This window comes from Sciurus carolinensis, chromosome 9 (genome assembly GCF_902686445.1).
Source record: "Sciurus carolinensis chromosome 9, mSciCar1.2, whole genome shotgun sequence".
Taxonomy (NCBI): Eukaryota; Metazoa; Chordata; class Mammalia; order Rodentia; family Sciuridae; genus Sciurus; species Sciurus carolinensis.
In genome coordinates, this window is record NC_062221.1 from 53,970,864 (window position 1) to 53,986,613 (window position 15,750).

The 15,750-nt window shown below is 41.0% G+C and overlaps 2 protein-coding genes and 1 pseudogene across 8 annotated transcripts in view; 1 reads left to right on the plus strand and 2 right to left on the minus strand.

The window, feature by feature from the left end:
* Positions 1 to 1,853: 1,853 nt before the first annotated feature.
* On the minus strand, positions 1,854 to 3,509 carry LOC124993610 (sterile alpha motif domain-containing protein 1-like). Its single transcript, XM_047565465.1, has 3 exons — positions 3,485 to 3,509; positions 2,894 to 3,313; positions 1,854 to 2,533 (listed from the first exon to the last, which is right to left on the minus strand). Exons 1-3 carry the CDS (start codon positions 3,507 to 3,509, stop codon positions 2,313 to 2,315), a joined length of 666 nt encoding a protein of 221 aa, XP_047421421.1. The 3' UTR covers positions 1,854 to 2,312.
* Yeats2 (YEATS domain containing 2) overlaps positions 2,893 to 15,750 on the plus strand; it is a 116,816-nt gene continuing 103,958 nt past the window's right edge. For all 7 annotated transcript variants that reach the window (XM_047564328.1, XM_047564326.1, XM_047564327.1 and 4 more), the window contains exon 1: positions 2,893 to 3,067. The gene's annotated coding sequence lies outside the window, so the exon portion shown is untranslated. The remainder of the gene's footprint in view (positions 3,068 to 15,750) is intronic.
* On the minus strand, positions 10,742 to 12,307 carry LOC124993611 (glycerol-3-phosphate acyltransferase 3-like; annotated as a pseudogene).

Sequence of the window (15,750 nt, forward strand, 5' to 3'; positions counted from 1 at the left end):
TCCCCCAAAAGCTCATGTGTGAGACGAGGCAAGAAGGTTCAGAGAAAAATGAGTGGGTTAGGATAGCCTTAACCTAATTGGTGAATTAATCACCTGATGGGATTAATTGAGTGGTAATTGAAGGCAAGTGGGGTGTGATTGGAGGAGGTGGGGCTCTAGGGGCATGGTTTTGGGGTACGTATTTGTATCTGGCAAGTGGAGAGCTCTCTCTGCATCCCTCTTCCACACTCTTCCTCCATGATGTTCAGCCTCACCTTGTGCTCTGAGGAAGAGAGTCTGCTATCCATGGATTGAGACCTCTGAAACGGTGAGCCCCTAAATAAACTTCTCCTTCCCTAAAATTTTTCTGGTCAGATCTTTTAGTTGCAGCAGTGAAAAGGTTGACTTAAACACTGATCTAAAACAGTTTCATTGGGAGAAAACATTTCAGTAAATAATTCAAAGTTTCAGTTCTATCAGAACTTATCCCCTTCTCCCTTGACTTCCCAAGGTGCCTGATGGTATCAAGGAGAAACTTCCTGGCTGAGGCAGGAAGGGTCTCAGATCTGTGTACAATTGTGAACTGTAGTGTGGGTTTTCACTGACTTCTGCTGCCATGTGCCTTGTCATTCCTGGTTACCACTGCCTTGTGGCATCAGCTGCTGAGGGTGGTTGGTCAGTCAGCTCATGACCTGTTGCTTCAGTGCCTTCAGATCTGAAATCTCATCTTTCACCCCCTCTACCCTATCACTGCTCCTCTCACCAGCTGACTTAGGAGTACTTCAGCTTTGTTGGCACCTTCAGCTTTGCCTGTCCTTGATGCAAACTCCAGTCACCCAGCCATACTCAAGGCCTCTTTGCTTTAGGATCAACTGGCTCCTGACACAGTGTCTATCCACGGCTCTCATCATGCTACTTTCTCCATGCCTGGCAGGGAGCATTCAGAGAAGTCTGGATTTCTGGTGCACCACCTGCAAGCAGCAGAGACCAGATTATCTCAGATTCCTTTTCCTCCCAATGCCATTGTCTGCTCCTGAGCCCTGTTCAGTGTGGGACTTCTCCCAGAGCTGGGTAGCCTTCCAAGCTACAGCAGGGAAAGTGGGCTTACTGGGCCTCTAGCTGCATATTCATATTCCTCCAAGCGCAAAGGAACTCCAACACACTCATCATGACCTCTCACTTTACCTCTTCGTTCATGGAATTTATTTATTGGGTGGTAAGGTGTGAACCCTGGTTCTGGCGCTTGCTAAGCAAGTGCTTTACCACTGAGTTATATACCCAGTCTCCAATTTTCTTTTTATCTCCTCAATTCCTATTCTCTCTTTGAGTTTTAGCTTAAGGCACAAGGAATCCTTTCTTGACAGTTCAGATTTGATTATTTCTCTGTAAATGATAATCGGACTAAATTTTACAAGGGCAGAAGCTCTGTCCACTTTAGTATCCTCAGTGCCTAACTAATGTAAGTGCTCAGAACACAGAGTCCCAATAAAGCATAGAAACACATAAAAATTTATTGAGCAGCTGGACATGGTGGTATAAGCCTGCAATCCCAGCAACTTGGGAGGTTGAGGCAGGAGAATTGCAAGTTTGAAGCCAACCTCAGCAACTTAGTGAGACCGTATCTCAAAATAAAAAATAAAAAGGGCTGGGATGTGACTTAGTGGTAAAGTGCCTCTGGGTTCAATCCCCAGTAATCCCCAAATATATACATATATATATATATATGTATATATACATATATATTTATAATATATATGTAATTTTTTTGAGCAAATACTGTTAATCTATTTTTTACCCCTAATAAACCTTAACGTCACAAAGCCAGGGGTAACAAATTCTTCTATTCCCTCATCATGCATGGCTTTTGAATAAGTTCCTGGCCCTACTGTTCACACGTTTCACAAATATTTTTTGAGTGCATACTAAGTGTAATGCACTGGATATGTTATTGTTGCTATAGAAGTGTATCTTTTAAAGCATTCATATTAAGCATTAAATACATCAAATAATTGGTACCATAAGTAAAGAAAGTATGAAAAATAAGAAATCAAACTCTAAAACCATCCTCTAACTCCAATAGTAAATATCCACATACTGAAGAGAAAGAACTGAAGGGGGGTAGAAGTAGGTCCTGGAGATCAGTTGGGGAGACTTATTAGTCTTTATTTTCCTCCTTCAGTGCTGGGGATCAAGTCCAGGGACTTGAAAATGCCAGGAGCTACTGTCGTCTTGGGCAGAAATGATGAGGAGTTGGATAGTAGGATGGTCCAGGGAAAAGGAATGAGATGAGATGATTGGCCTCAGATATTTAGGGCGAAAGCTGGACTTGATAGTCACTCACTAGTTGTGTGACCTATGTTAAGTCCCAATATTTTTGAGCCTTTCTTCCTTTCTTCTTTCATTCTTTTTCTCTTCTTTCTCTTTCCACTGGGGTCGCCCTTTGCTGCCCAGGCTGAGCTCCAACTTTTGGGCTCAAATGTTCCTTCTGCCTCAGCCAAGTAGCCCGGACTACAGGTTGGGACCACCGAGCCAGCTTGATCCTCGGTTTCTGCATCTGTAAAATGGGTTAGTTATAGCTATTGTTATTTGTCTCCCTACCACCTAGTACAGAGGTTGGCACAAGACCGCACACGCGGAAATCAGTTACTATCATCCCACGGAAGCTCACGAATGCCGGCAGAATGAATATTCTGTCGAACGTGGGGCTAGAAGTCGCCGTCTTCTCGGCAGGAAAATGAGGGATGCTGCCGTCTGCCATCTCCCACACCCGCAGTCCCGACAGCTGGGTCTGGCGGCAGGGCTCACGGCCTGGACCAGCCCCCGCAGACCCGGACCCGCCCCGCCCCGCTCGCCCCGCCCCCCGCCCGCGCGTCCCCGCCGCCAGCGCCGCGCGCGCCCCGCCCCTGCTGCTGACGTGCGGTGCGGAGCGGGTCGAGCGGGCTCCGCCGAGCCGTGTGCTTCCGCGGGCTGCGGGGTCGCTGGGCCTCGTGGCGGGGCGGCTCCCCGGGGCTTCGCTCGCTCCTTCCCCTCCCCGTGCCCTCTCGCGGCGCCCGGCGGGGCCGCGCTGCAGCCACAGACCGGAGGAACGGTGAGTGCTGGCGGGAGCGGGGTGGACGGGCGGCGCGCGCCCCGCTCTCCCGGGCATTGTCTGGGCGGGGGCGGCTCGGGCACGTGCGCGCCCCTCCTCCACCCGCCGGCCGCGCGGAGGCCGGGCCGAGGCGGGGCTGGGGGAGCCCGAGGCCGCGGAGGGGAGGGGACCGGGGAAGGCTTGGGGAGCCGGGTGGCGTGCCGCCGGCGCGGGAACCCGGAATTCGGACATGCGTGTGCAGGGGTCCTTTTCAAAGGGGCGCCGCGCTCCTCGGGGTTGATGGCTCTCTGGAGCCACAGTGGCCGAGCTTTCGGTGTGGACAGCGTGGTGGCCCGCGGATGGTATTGGAGACAAGATTTGGCCCCGGCACCAGCAAGTTGTGGATTTACCAAAATAATTCTGGAATGTCCCTCCAACCTGTCGCCATCCCAGCTGGCCCCATCGCCTCCGGAGGGTGGGCAGGGTTGAGGAAGGTGGAGGATTACTCCAGGCGTGGTGCCGGAGTCGAAGCACCGGAGGTGTGAGACAGTGCGGAGTTGGAGTGGAGCCTCGGGAAGAGGGGACTTGCCAAGAAAGACTGGCTCGATGGGTTGTGGCCACATTGCAGAAGACAATGAGGCTTTTAACATAACCTGCCCCCCATTATGTGTGTAGTTAGGTTAAAGAATAGAATGTAGAGGAGGGAAAATATCACAGTAATCCTGCAGCCCCGACACTTCATTCTTAGATATATGCTTTCTTGGTATTTTTGTCTAAGCATGTTTCTTAACGTTACAGTTGATCCATATTTTCCATTGTTTTTTCTCATTAACGTGTAAAAAATGCCATGTAATATTACATGTATTCAGCAGTATCATTCTCTTAAAGTGTTCATTGCAGAAGAATTTAAAAATACATGCAAAACTAGGAAAAGTAGTTTTACTGTCTAGAGATAATTACCATAGGGTGTATATTTTTTATTGTGTATACTTTCAAAGATAGGAACAGACAGTGCCCTGATTAGTTTTTTTTTTTTTTTTTTTTTTTTTTTTTAAGAAGGTTTTGAGACGGGAAGTAGCATAATCTGCCTGCTACTTGGAGGAAGCTAGGAGATCAGTTACAATGGTTTGTACAGTAGCTTCTTCCAGGCCCATGGCAATGGAGATGCTAAAGAGTAAAAAGATCAGAAAATAATTTAGAGGTAGAATTAACAAGACTTGAAAGTGAATTGGTGAGGAAAGAAAGGAATCTGCTTTTTTGTTTTGTTTTGTTTTGAGCAACTGAGTACATAGTGGTGTCATTTACTAAGATGAAGGATGGAAAAAAATTTTTTTTAGGTTTTTAAAAAAATGTTTTTGCATTGCTGGGGATTGAACCCTAATATACTCTACTACTGATCTACATCTTAGCTCTTTATTATTTTTGAGACAACTTAGTGACAACTTACTGTTGGGCAACTTAGTGAGACCTCCAACTTGTGATCCTTCTGTGTCAGCCTTCTGAGTTGCTAGCATTTTGGTGTGCACCATTGTGCCCAGCTGGCCTAGCTGGAAGAGAGGAATTTGAGGTGGGAAAAAACATGAGTTCCATTTTGGATGTGTTAAACTTGAGGTGCATATTAGTTATACAATTGGTATGTTGAGAAAGTAGTTGGATGCACAGGTTTGGAGCTCCGGGAACTACTAGAACTAGAGATGAACATTTGGGAATGGTCAGATGATATTCAAAGATAAGGGACTATGTGAGGTCACTTAGGGAAAGAGTGTAGAGAGAGAGAAGCAAATAGAACTTTGACACTCAAATACTTCCAGCGGAAAAATGTTGAGCAAAGGATGGAGAAACTGGCATCTCCTCTTTGGAATCCAAAAGAAGTGAGTTTCTGGAAGATAGAATTTGTCCTCTCTTCAGTGCTTCTGAAATATTTAGTAAGATTGTCAGTTGGATTTGACAACATGATGTTTTTGTTTATCCACAGTTTTGGAAGTGGGAGGGGGAGAACAGAATAAATGGATGGGATGTAAGGAAGTTATTGGCACACCCTTGTAATCCCAGAGGCTTGGGAAGCTGAGACAGGAGAATCACAAGTTCATAGCAAGCTTCAGCAATTTAGTGAGGCCCTACACAGTTTAGCAAGATCCTGTCTCAAAATAATAAAGACTGGGATGTGGCTCAGTGGTTAAGTGCCCTGGGGTTCAGTTCACCCCCCCCCCCCCCCCCCCCCCGCAAAAAAAAGACAATGAGTGTAAATTAGGGGGAAAAAAGCCCTTCTTTCACAATACCATCTTTTCATCTGTTTCAAAACCAAATGTGATAAATGAAAAATGGTCTGTTTATTTCAATCCTTGATTACTAGTGTGTTTGAACTATTTATTGACCGTTTGTAAATTTCTGTTCCTGTTCTCTGTCCATCTTTTTGTTTTCTGATTTTTGGAAGTTCTTTGTTAAAAATACGTACCATGACATAAAGTATGCAGAAGTTCCCTCATGTATTTTTCATAGTTTTAAATTCCTTCATATTTATTCAATGAATATATTATAGTTTGGACTTACTAAAATTATGGGCAATATGGAAACAGGAGAACTAACATTTAAATTGTAAATCTGTGAGTACAGCCCACAATTGATGTACATCACTCTATCCTGAGAGTGTTTCCTTAAGGTAGATACTCAGAAATACTCTGCCTCCCTCTCTTCTTATTCAATCACAGATGTGTGTTTGAATCTTCATTACCACTTGTTTAAATTGGCCTCTGTCTCCCTGCATTTATTCCTGTCCTTTTTCAATCTGTTTCAACACTGCTGCCCTTTGGAGGGAAGGGCTGGAGCACTTTTACCTCATAGAGAACAACATTTATGCACCAGATCATTTTCAGGTCATCTTTACGTGGGAGTAAGAAAAAGTTTTTGAAAGCTGGTTGGAAGTGGTGGCACACTCCTGTAATCCCAGTGACTTGGGAAGCCTGATACAGTAGGCTCACAAGTTGGAGACCAGACTCAGCAACTTAGACCCTCAACAATTTATCTCAAACAATCCTATCTCAAAATAAAAATCTAAAAAGGATTGTGAATGTAATTTATTGGTAAAGCCCCTGGGTTCAATCCCTAGTACCATTAAAAAAAAAAAAAAAGTTTGAAAGGCTAGAGTTTACTTTATAGATAAGTTGGAATTTAATTTCATTCTTGAAGGATGAAGAGCATTTTGATAAGTAGGGAAGGTCAAGGTGAAATTGGAACTCAATGGAAGGTGATTGTGAGATGTTCAGGCTTGTGAACTTTGGTGACTAGACCTGCAGAGGTAGAAGAACTAGTTTTCCTAGGCAAGGATTGTTGGATCTGCTTGTGTGTAGAGTGGGCTGTGGAAGGGGAACTGTTAATATGATGGTGAAGGCTGAGGGATGGTGCGTGGACATTCAACTTTACTTGTAATGTTTTTCATTCATAGTTGGGGATTCATTGGTGATTGTTTTTTGTATTTTGTTTTTAAGTATTTGTTTATTTGAGCATATGGATATAGTTTTAAATTGAAATAAAATTCACATTACTGTGGTTTTGTTTTTGTTTTTTGTTTTTTGTTTTTGCAGTGCTGGGGATTGAACCCAGGGCCGTGTGCTACAAACTGAGCTATATACATTACTGTTTTAAAGTGTAGAATTTTTGAGATTTTACTATATTCATGAGATTGTGCAACCAAAACCAGTATCTAATTCCATGACATTTCTTATCACTCCAAAAAGAAACCCTCTGCCTGTTAGCAGTGCTGATTCCCCCCTTCCCTCATTCCCTGGCACCCACTTTCTATGTCTGCGTATTTACCTGTTTCTACACATTTCAAGTAAGTATAATCTATAACAGGTGGCTTCTTGTACTTAGCAGTGTTTTCAGTGTTCATCCATTTTATAGCACGTATCAGTACTTTCTTTCTTCTTATTGCTCAATAATATTCCATTGTAGGAATATACCACATTTTCCTTACCATTCATCAGTAGATGGGCATTTGGGTTGTTTCCACTTTTTAGCTATTATAAATAATGCTATTATAAATGATGTATAAAAATATTCATATACTGATTTTACAAGGACATATGTTTTCTTTTTTTTTTTTTTGAATACATATCTAGGAGTGGAGTTGCTAGTTCACATGGTAATTCTGGGTTTAACTTTTGAGAAAACACCAAACCTCTCATCACGGCTGCACTGTTTTATTTTGCCAAAAATGTATAAGGGTTCCTGTTGTGTGTTATTATACATTTTGTCATATTGTGTTTAAAAGTATTGTGTATGTGTGAACAACTTTGTTGAGGTACAGTTGGCATGGCACCACTTTTAAAATTTTGATATAATTATATGTCTGTGAGTGTATCACCACAGTCAAGATAGTAAACATCCATCCTCTCCAAAGTGTCCTCATGCCCCTCTGAAAACTCCCCTTTTTCCTTATCCTTATCCCCTCCCCCACAAGCAGTCACTGGTCAGCTTTTCCTTCACACTAGACTTCTTTGCATTTTATATAAATGGAATCATGTAGTATATACTTTGGTGGGCAGGGATGACAGGGATAGAACCCAGAGTCTTGCACATGGTAGGCAAGCAGTCTACCACTGAGCTACATCTCCAGTTCTTTTTTTTGAGACAGGGTGTTGTCAAGTTGTTGAGGCTGGCCTCCCAGCTTGCAGTTCTGTGTTAGCCTCATGAATAGCTGGAATTACCAGGTGTATGCCACAACACTCAGCTTAATACATTTTATTTTTTCTTAAAAACGGACTTCTTTTACCCAGCATAATTTTTAGATTAATTCATGTTATTGCATGTATCAGTAGTTCATTCCTTTTTTGGTTTATAATATTTCATTATATGAATATATTGCAATTTACTTAATTCATTCTCACATTAATGGACTTTGGGGTTGTTTCAAAGTGTGTGTCTGGTTCTGGGGATTGAACCCAGGGCCTCTTGCATGCTAAACACATGTTCTACCACTACATTCCTAGCCCCAATCTATCACTGTCCTCCTGTCTTTTTTTTTTTTTTTTTGAGATGGGGTCTTGCTATATTGCCCAGCTGGTCTTGAACTTCTGTGCTTAAGTGATCCATCCTCCCGCTTCAAATGTCTTAAGTGGTGTTTCTGGTTTTTTCACTATTGTAAATAGAGTTGCTGTGAACATTTGTGTACAAGTTCTTACATGGACATACACGTTTATTTCTCTCTGAGTAAATACCCAGGAGTGGAATGACTGGGTCATAGGATAGAGGTATGTTAAAGAAATTGCCGAATTGTTTTCCAAAGTGGCTGTACTGTTTTATGTTCCTACCACCAGTACATGAGAGTTCCTGTTGTTCTACATTCTCTAGTTCTTTTTGTTTTGTTTTTGTTTTTGTTTTTTACATAAAGAGAAGAAAATAGAGATATGTAGACACCTATAATCCATCTCCCAGATGAGTCCTTTTGTCATTTTCCTCTCCCAAACACCACATCTGTATGGTTAGAAAGTTCAAACATTGTAGCAAGAATAAAATGAAAAAGCAAGTCCACTACCCAGAGGCAAATATTATTAATCATTTTGACTTTACTTCTCCAACAACGCATAAAGAAAACATACTTCAGTATTTCTTTTTTCTCTCTTCACTTTCCTCGAGTTTATACAGAAGGAATGAAAATATGCACACTGCTCTGCATCTCCATTTGTTTCATTTCACAATTTATTTTAGAGTTATTTCCGTATCAGCACATTCTTTTTTTTTTTGGTACTAGGGATTGAACCCAGGGACACTTAAATATTTAGCCACATCACCATCCCTTTTAATTTTGAGACAGGGCCTCTGCTATTTGCTGAGGCTGGCTCATTCTTTATAATGACTGAGTCATAATCTTAGAGCAAAACAGTTTTGCTATAAGAAAACACAGATTTGTTCCCCAGCAATTGGTTCATATTTAGGGACTTTCTGAGCATACTGTGAATTTCACATTTGTTTATGTGTGATTCCATCTGCAAGAAACACTAGGTGACTACAGAAAACTACACCCTGCTAAATACACAGGCCACCCAAGTGCAACCTCTAACATCTTAAGGGATCTCAGCTTATTGGTATGTTGAGTCGCACTTATCAACATCTGGTGTTAAAACTTTCAGTTAACTTCAGATAATCCTCCTGCTGTTTCATAGTAACACACAAGCTATACTCTTTCAAGGCCCACTTCCACAAGCAAACTTGAGGTTTTTTGTTTTTTCAAGGTAAGGTATCATTTATTATAGCATTTATGTATTTCTGAACTATCTAACATATAAACATGTGCTACCATTTTTATTAGATTCCCTTTTTTATATCACTGGTAAAGTTTTTCAATATTGTGCCCCAACCTTATTTTCCCCATAAGCCAGGCAGTTTTATTATGCAGATTTACATAGGTTATTTTTTAGGAATGCTGTATCACATAGAAGAACTGACTTGTTCCACAGATGAATGTATCATATTTCTTTAACTTATAATTTTTCAGTTTTATTTCAAAAATTTGTTTATATACCAAAGAGCACATTTTATAAGTATCTTTTAAGTTATAATAATAAAGCAGGAAATAGCTACTTGTAGCTACCACCCAGTTTAAGAAGTGGGAAATTTATGAGCCCGGCACAGTGGTGTGCACCTGTTATTCTAGTGGCTCAGGAGGCTGAGAGTTCAAAGCCAATCTCGGCAATGGCAAGGCACTAACTCAATGAGACCCTGTCTCTAAATAAAATACAAAATAGGACTGGGGATGTGGCTCAGTGGTTGAGTGCCCCTGAGTTCAATCCCCAGTTCCAAAAAAAAAAAAGGGAAATTATGGCTGGGCATGGAGGTGCACACCTGTAATCCCATCAACTTGGGAGACTGAGGCAGGAGGATCCAAAGTTCAAGGCCAGCCTCAGTGACTTAGATTCTCAGCAGCTTAACTCAAAATAAAAAATAAAAAGGACTAGGGATGTAACTCAGTGGAAAGTGCCTTTGGGTTCAAGCCCTAGTACCAAAACAAACAAAAAGAAATTATGAATACTTTGAATCTTCCTGTATTCCTCCTCACTGATTGTTTTATGCTTTTTTGAATATCTGAAATATTTAATAATTAAATTAGAAAATATTAATACCTCTTCATACACACACTCATACACAGACACACACACAACTGATTGTCTTTTTTTGTTGGGGGGTGGGATAACAGGATTGAACTCAGGGGCACTTGGCCACTGAGCCACATCCCCAGCCCTATTTTGTATTTTATTTAGAGACAGGGTCTCATTGAGTTGCTTAGAGCCTTGATCTTGCTAAAGCTGGCTTTGAACTCTTGATCCTCCTGCCTCAGCCTCCCGAGCTGCTGGGATTACAGGCACTACCCACCCTGTGCAACTGATCTTTCTTTATTTTTTTTTCCTAAATATAAAATTTATTTATATTCACGGTAAGACAGTTCACATTCCATACATGGTTACCAGAAGAGATAATACTCAGATTTACAATGGTATTATGCTATTTGAATTAGGGAATGTTTATTTCCCCCTTTAGAAAAATTTAAGGCTCAGTTTCCAAAGGTTAAAAACAAAACAAAACAAAACAATAAAACAAAACAACCCCCCCCCCCCCAAACAAACAAACTAACAGACACTTCACTTCTAAGGTTAGTTCTGGGAAGCCAAGTTTATCTATGGGCTGGCATCAGGGGTGGCCTCAGTCTAATTCCAAGTTGAGAGGTCCATTGCCCACAGTCATTTTGCTGTAATTCTTCTGCTGTTCCTCCTTAAAGGTGTCCTTCGCCTTTGCTCTCTTCAGCCCTCCATCCCAGGGAAGTTTAGTCAGTCCTCCTTGTACTGCAGTAGCAGATTTAACCCTGTTAGCAAACTGGACTGCATCTTCTCCTTCCTCTTTTGTCATGGGGAAATGTATCACACATCACAAACGATGGCCCAGCTGGTCATCATGCGAAGCAAGTAGCCCACTTTGTTGTACTTACTGCTGTTCCAAAATGCATCCCCAAATTTAAGGTTATACTTAATTGCAACTGGATGTATGGTTCCTCCAATTTCAAAGCCTCCCTTTTTAAATGTCATGACTGAAGTATTGTTGATGCAGGTTCCTTCAAGAAAGATTAATATGGGTAGTTTTTTCTTATCAGCAATGTGTTCTTTTAGTCTCTTAGTAACCAGGGGCCAATCCTTCATTTCCAAGTGTTCAAACCAGCCATGTGGACAAGCCTTGACCATAGCTCTCTGAATAATTCCCATCAATCCACCACGAACCCGACCAACCATAACATAACATCCATCCGTTGTCAAGATAAAAACATCTGTTGGAGAGATGTGGTTGGCAACGCAAATGCCTCTCTTCTGGGGTCTACACTACTTGTTATGATAATGAATGGTGCCAGAGAGGGATCGCATACAGATCCGGCAGCAAGTCAGATGTACCAGTTCACTCAGCCAGTTTTTGAGTCTGCTGTATGGCAACTGCCCAACCAGTGTAGTTCCTGTAAGCAGCAAACTGATCCCAATAAAAGCCAGAGTAACCCTCAGAGGTAGTAGGACACAATAGCGTACTATGACGCCCAGTACCCACACCATAGTGAAACTGATGTACTGGAAATTTATGTTGGTTCTTGTGAGGAGATTGCATGACACTAGCTCCTCTGGGTCACTTCATTTTCTACAAGGGCTTCCAATCCCTTCTTGGAGAAATAAAACACATCAGACAGCTCAAAGTCCCTTCCTTGAAGACCAGAGAGCCCTTTTTCCATGGGTGACTCATCTCTTTGGATAATACCAACAGAAGCTGAATTTTTAAGAACTGACTCCTTCTCAGCTCATTTTTCATTTTGTAATGTGGCCCACTCTAAAGTTTTCACCAGGATCTTCATGTAGATACTCTGAAGGCCGAAGGCAACAAGATGAGGCCCAGCACCAGCATCAGGTGGACTGGATCTTCCTGACCAGGTCTGCGCCCTCTATGGCTCATTGCACTCACTCAGAAGAGGTCTTTAGAGGTTTGGGTGTGACAACTCTCCTTGTCCCCCAGCAGTTGGGTTGGAGCCCCAGGAGCAGAGCACAGAACCCTGAGCGGGGCTTTGGGGAGTCAGGGCTGCCACCAGCTCCTGCCACTTACCTTATTGACGTATCCAGGAGGCTTGCAAAGGTCTAGTCTGGGTGCATGTAAAATGACCTCTTGGTAAGGGCTTTCAAGGAGAGGAAGATGCAGAGTACTCTTGAGCAGCCACGCACGCTGCTTCTGGGTTTGCTCCATCACAACTGGTCGTCTTAATGTTGATTCCCTAACCACCCTGCCCCATTGCAAGCGTACATCTAGTGTGCACACGTACTTGAGTGAAGGATAACCTGTATGTAGGTAAATTTCTGTTGAAGTTAATGTACATAGGGTTTATCTTATTTATTTATATATAATGGCTTTATTGAGATCTGTGTCACATAATGTAAAAGATTTACTCTTTAAGTTAGGCATCATGATGCATGCCTGTAATCCCAGATACTTGGAAGACTGAGGCAGGAAGATGACAAGTTCAAGGCCAGTGTTGGCAACTTAAGAAGACCCTGTCTCAAAATAAAAAAATAAGAAGAGTTGGGGATGTAGCTTTGTAGAAGAGAACCCCTGAGTTCAATTCCAGTACTGCCAGTACTGTTAAAAAATAAATAAATAAAAGATATATCTTTACCTATATATGTATAGATATATACATATATTTTAAAGTTTTGCTCTTTAAAAGGTTTACTTTAAAATGGTGGTGGTTTGTTTTGTTTTGTGGTGCTGGTTTGAACCTAGGGCTAAGCATGGGATCTACTATTGAGCTACAATACACCCTTAGCCCCCAAATTTAGTGGGTTTTTTAAGTATAGGCACACAGTTGTACAACCATCACCACATCCAACTCTAGAAAATTTTCATCAGGTAAATTTTTGTAGGTGGGTAGATTTAGGCATTGTCGTTTTGAAGAAAAATCAATTTTCTAAAAAAATTATGTTTTAAGGTGCTTGTTTTCCTCTTGGAATTTCACCTCCAGATAGAAAGACTTGAAACTCATCCCCATAGGAGCCATTCTCAGTTTGAAAGCTCCAGCCAAAAGTTTCTGCTTAACCCAGTGCATAAGATTTGCCTCAATTTTTGTTTGCACAGTGATTGTGTGCAAGAATTTGACATTCTTGATCTAGTCTAGTTCCTTTTCTTCATTTTTAACCTGGATTTGTAAATAAGTTTTATTTCCTTTTTTGTTTCTGCTGTAAAGAAAAATTTTAATGGCTTTATTACTGAAACAACAGAATTGCCATGTAAGTTAGAACCATCGTTTTATTTGACACTTCAGTGGTCTTTGTTGGAAATCGACTTGAAGAAAGTCACTAGAGGGTTGTGGCCTCCTTTAAGTCAACTTAAGAATTTATCTTAAATCTCCTAAAACACTTAAATGTCCCACATTGTTCACTCTTCCAGAAAAATTATGTTGAATTAACTAGGGAAGTAAAGGAATAGTAAAACTTAACTAAGGTCAGCTCTTCAGTTGTTGTATTAGTAGATAAAAACAGTGGCTTGGATAATTTAGAATAATTGTTTTATCCTTAACTTTTTTATATGCTAGTTTGCAAGACTGGAAATAGAATACTGACCTGAACTGATCTTGGGTCTGACCTACCTAGAAAATTATATAGCCTTAAATGGTTTTATTTGTAATAGAATAGTGGTTATTCATTTATTTATTTACAAACAATATAGGAAAAACTCACGTATAAGTGGTTATTTTTTGAGCTGGAGATACATAATTCTTAATGAAACAATATTTTTGAGCTCAGCTCTCTAGCTTTTCCATTTTGCTCAACTCCACGTCACATTGGGAAAGGCCCACATCACTTTAATGCTAAGACCAGAGAACTCTTTCAGCTTCCCACCATTTTCATCTTGTAAAATTGTGATTATTTTTGCTTAAAAGACCTGTTTTTTTCCTGTACCAGATGGGTTGAAAAAACAATGATTGCCAGGTGCAGTGGTACATGCGTATAATCCCAGCATCTCAGGAGGCTTGAGGCAGGAGTGTTGCAAGTTTGAGGCCAACCTCTGCAACTTAGACCCCGCCTCAAAATAAAAACTAAAAAGGACTGGAATGTAGATCGGTGGTAAAGTGCTTCTAGGTTTAATCCCCACTATGGGGTTGGGGCAGGAGTAGGGGAGAAAGAAAAGAAAAAAGAAAGAATAAATAATTTCGAATTATTCTATTATTAATATTGCTGTGCCTGCTATCTTTTTTTCTTTTAACCAATGTGTCTCATAGCTTTGGACATCCCTTTTTTTTTAAAAAAAAAATGTTCATCTGTGGTGCCTTTGAAGGTGTAGTAATATCAAAAAAATACATTTGCAAGTATTAAGAAAGGAATGATGAAACCTAGTGCAAGCTAGTTATGTTCCCTGTGGGTATTTGTACTTTGGCAGATACGTTAACCCTTCATTCATTATTCAGCAAACAAGTTATTGACTGTTTCTAAAAACTTTGTGGGAAGAGCTCCATTGCATAGGGTGATCAGGGAATCCTTCTCTGACAAGGTAACTGTTTGAATTAGGATCTGATAAAGTTAACCTAGAGGAAGAGCATTCCAGGCAGAAGGAACTAAAAGCTGTAATGGAAAAAAAATGAAGTGTATTTGAGGAACAGTATGTATAGATCTTAAAGATCAAGAATGGAGAGGAGGGGCTGGGGTTGTGGCTCAGTGGTAGAGCGCTTACCTGGCATGTGTGAGGTACTGGGTTCGATCCTCAGCACCATATAAAATGAATAAATAAAGGTATTATGTCCACCTACAACTAAAAAAATACTGGGGGGAAAAATGGAGAGGAAGGCAGAGTCCTGTTCATGTAAGGTCTTGCAGGTCATACTGAGGAGTGTGAATTTATTCTGTTTTAGGATGCCATTAGGTTTTAAGTAGGTCATGACAGAAAATATACTTTTATAGTTTTTTTCTAAATTTAGGTATAGTTTACATACAGTAAAATACAAGATTGTAAGGGTCCAGTTGGGAGAGTTTTCATGACTGCATGTATCCATATAACTTAAACCCTTATTAAGCTGTAAAACATTTGTCAGCCGAGAAAAATCCTTCATTCCTCCTCCCAGTCACCAGCAGCACCCTCAACTAGAGTGTCCATTTCTTTCACCATTAATTTATCAGTTCTAGGACTTCATATAAATAAAATAATTTGATGTGTGTTTGTTCTCCCCTCCCCTTTATTTTTTCTTCCAAAGCTGGGAATTGAACCTAGGCCCTCTAGCATGCTAGGTAAACTGCTCTGCCACTGAGCCACACCCCCAGTTCCCCAGGGTATATGCTCTTGTTTCTGGTTTCTTTTGCTTAACATAATTTTAAGATTCATCCCTATGGTTGGTTGAATCAGAATTTCATTGGTTATACCACAGTTTTCCATTTCCCTGTTCAGGTTTTTGTAGACATTTTTTAAGCATCTCTTTGGCTAATAGAAGGGAACGAATTATAGAATCTCTTATTCATATATTTAATAAAAGAATACCGGTTGCCTTGTTTACAAGGGAGAAAATATTTTATTTGAAGAGTGTAGAAAGGGCAGGCCAAAGAACTAAAATCATTGCCAGCATTTTAGGAATGTCTGTGTAGAAGCAGATGGAAAATGACTGTGATCATGCTACCTCCCTTCACCCTTGTAAGTCAGATGAGAAA

Excerpts from the sequence above, each read along its gene's own strand:
- LOC124993610 (XM_047565465.1), bottom strand. The coding sequence starts at position 3,509 with ATGGGGCCAGCTGGGATGGCGACAG. Across the intron at positions 3,314-3,484 it reads GCCAGCTGGGATGGCGACAG|GACCCCTGCACACGCATGTC; the intron begins GTTGGAGGGACA and ends CCCTTTGAAAAG. Across the intron at positions 2,534-2,893 it reads CGACCCGCTCCGCACCGCAC|ATGCAGAAACCGAGGATCAA; the intron begins GTCAGCAGCAGG and ends CCCATTTTACAG.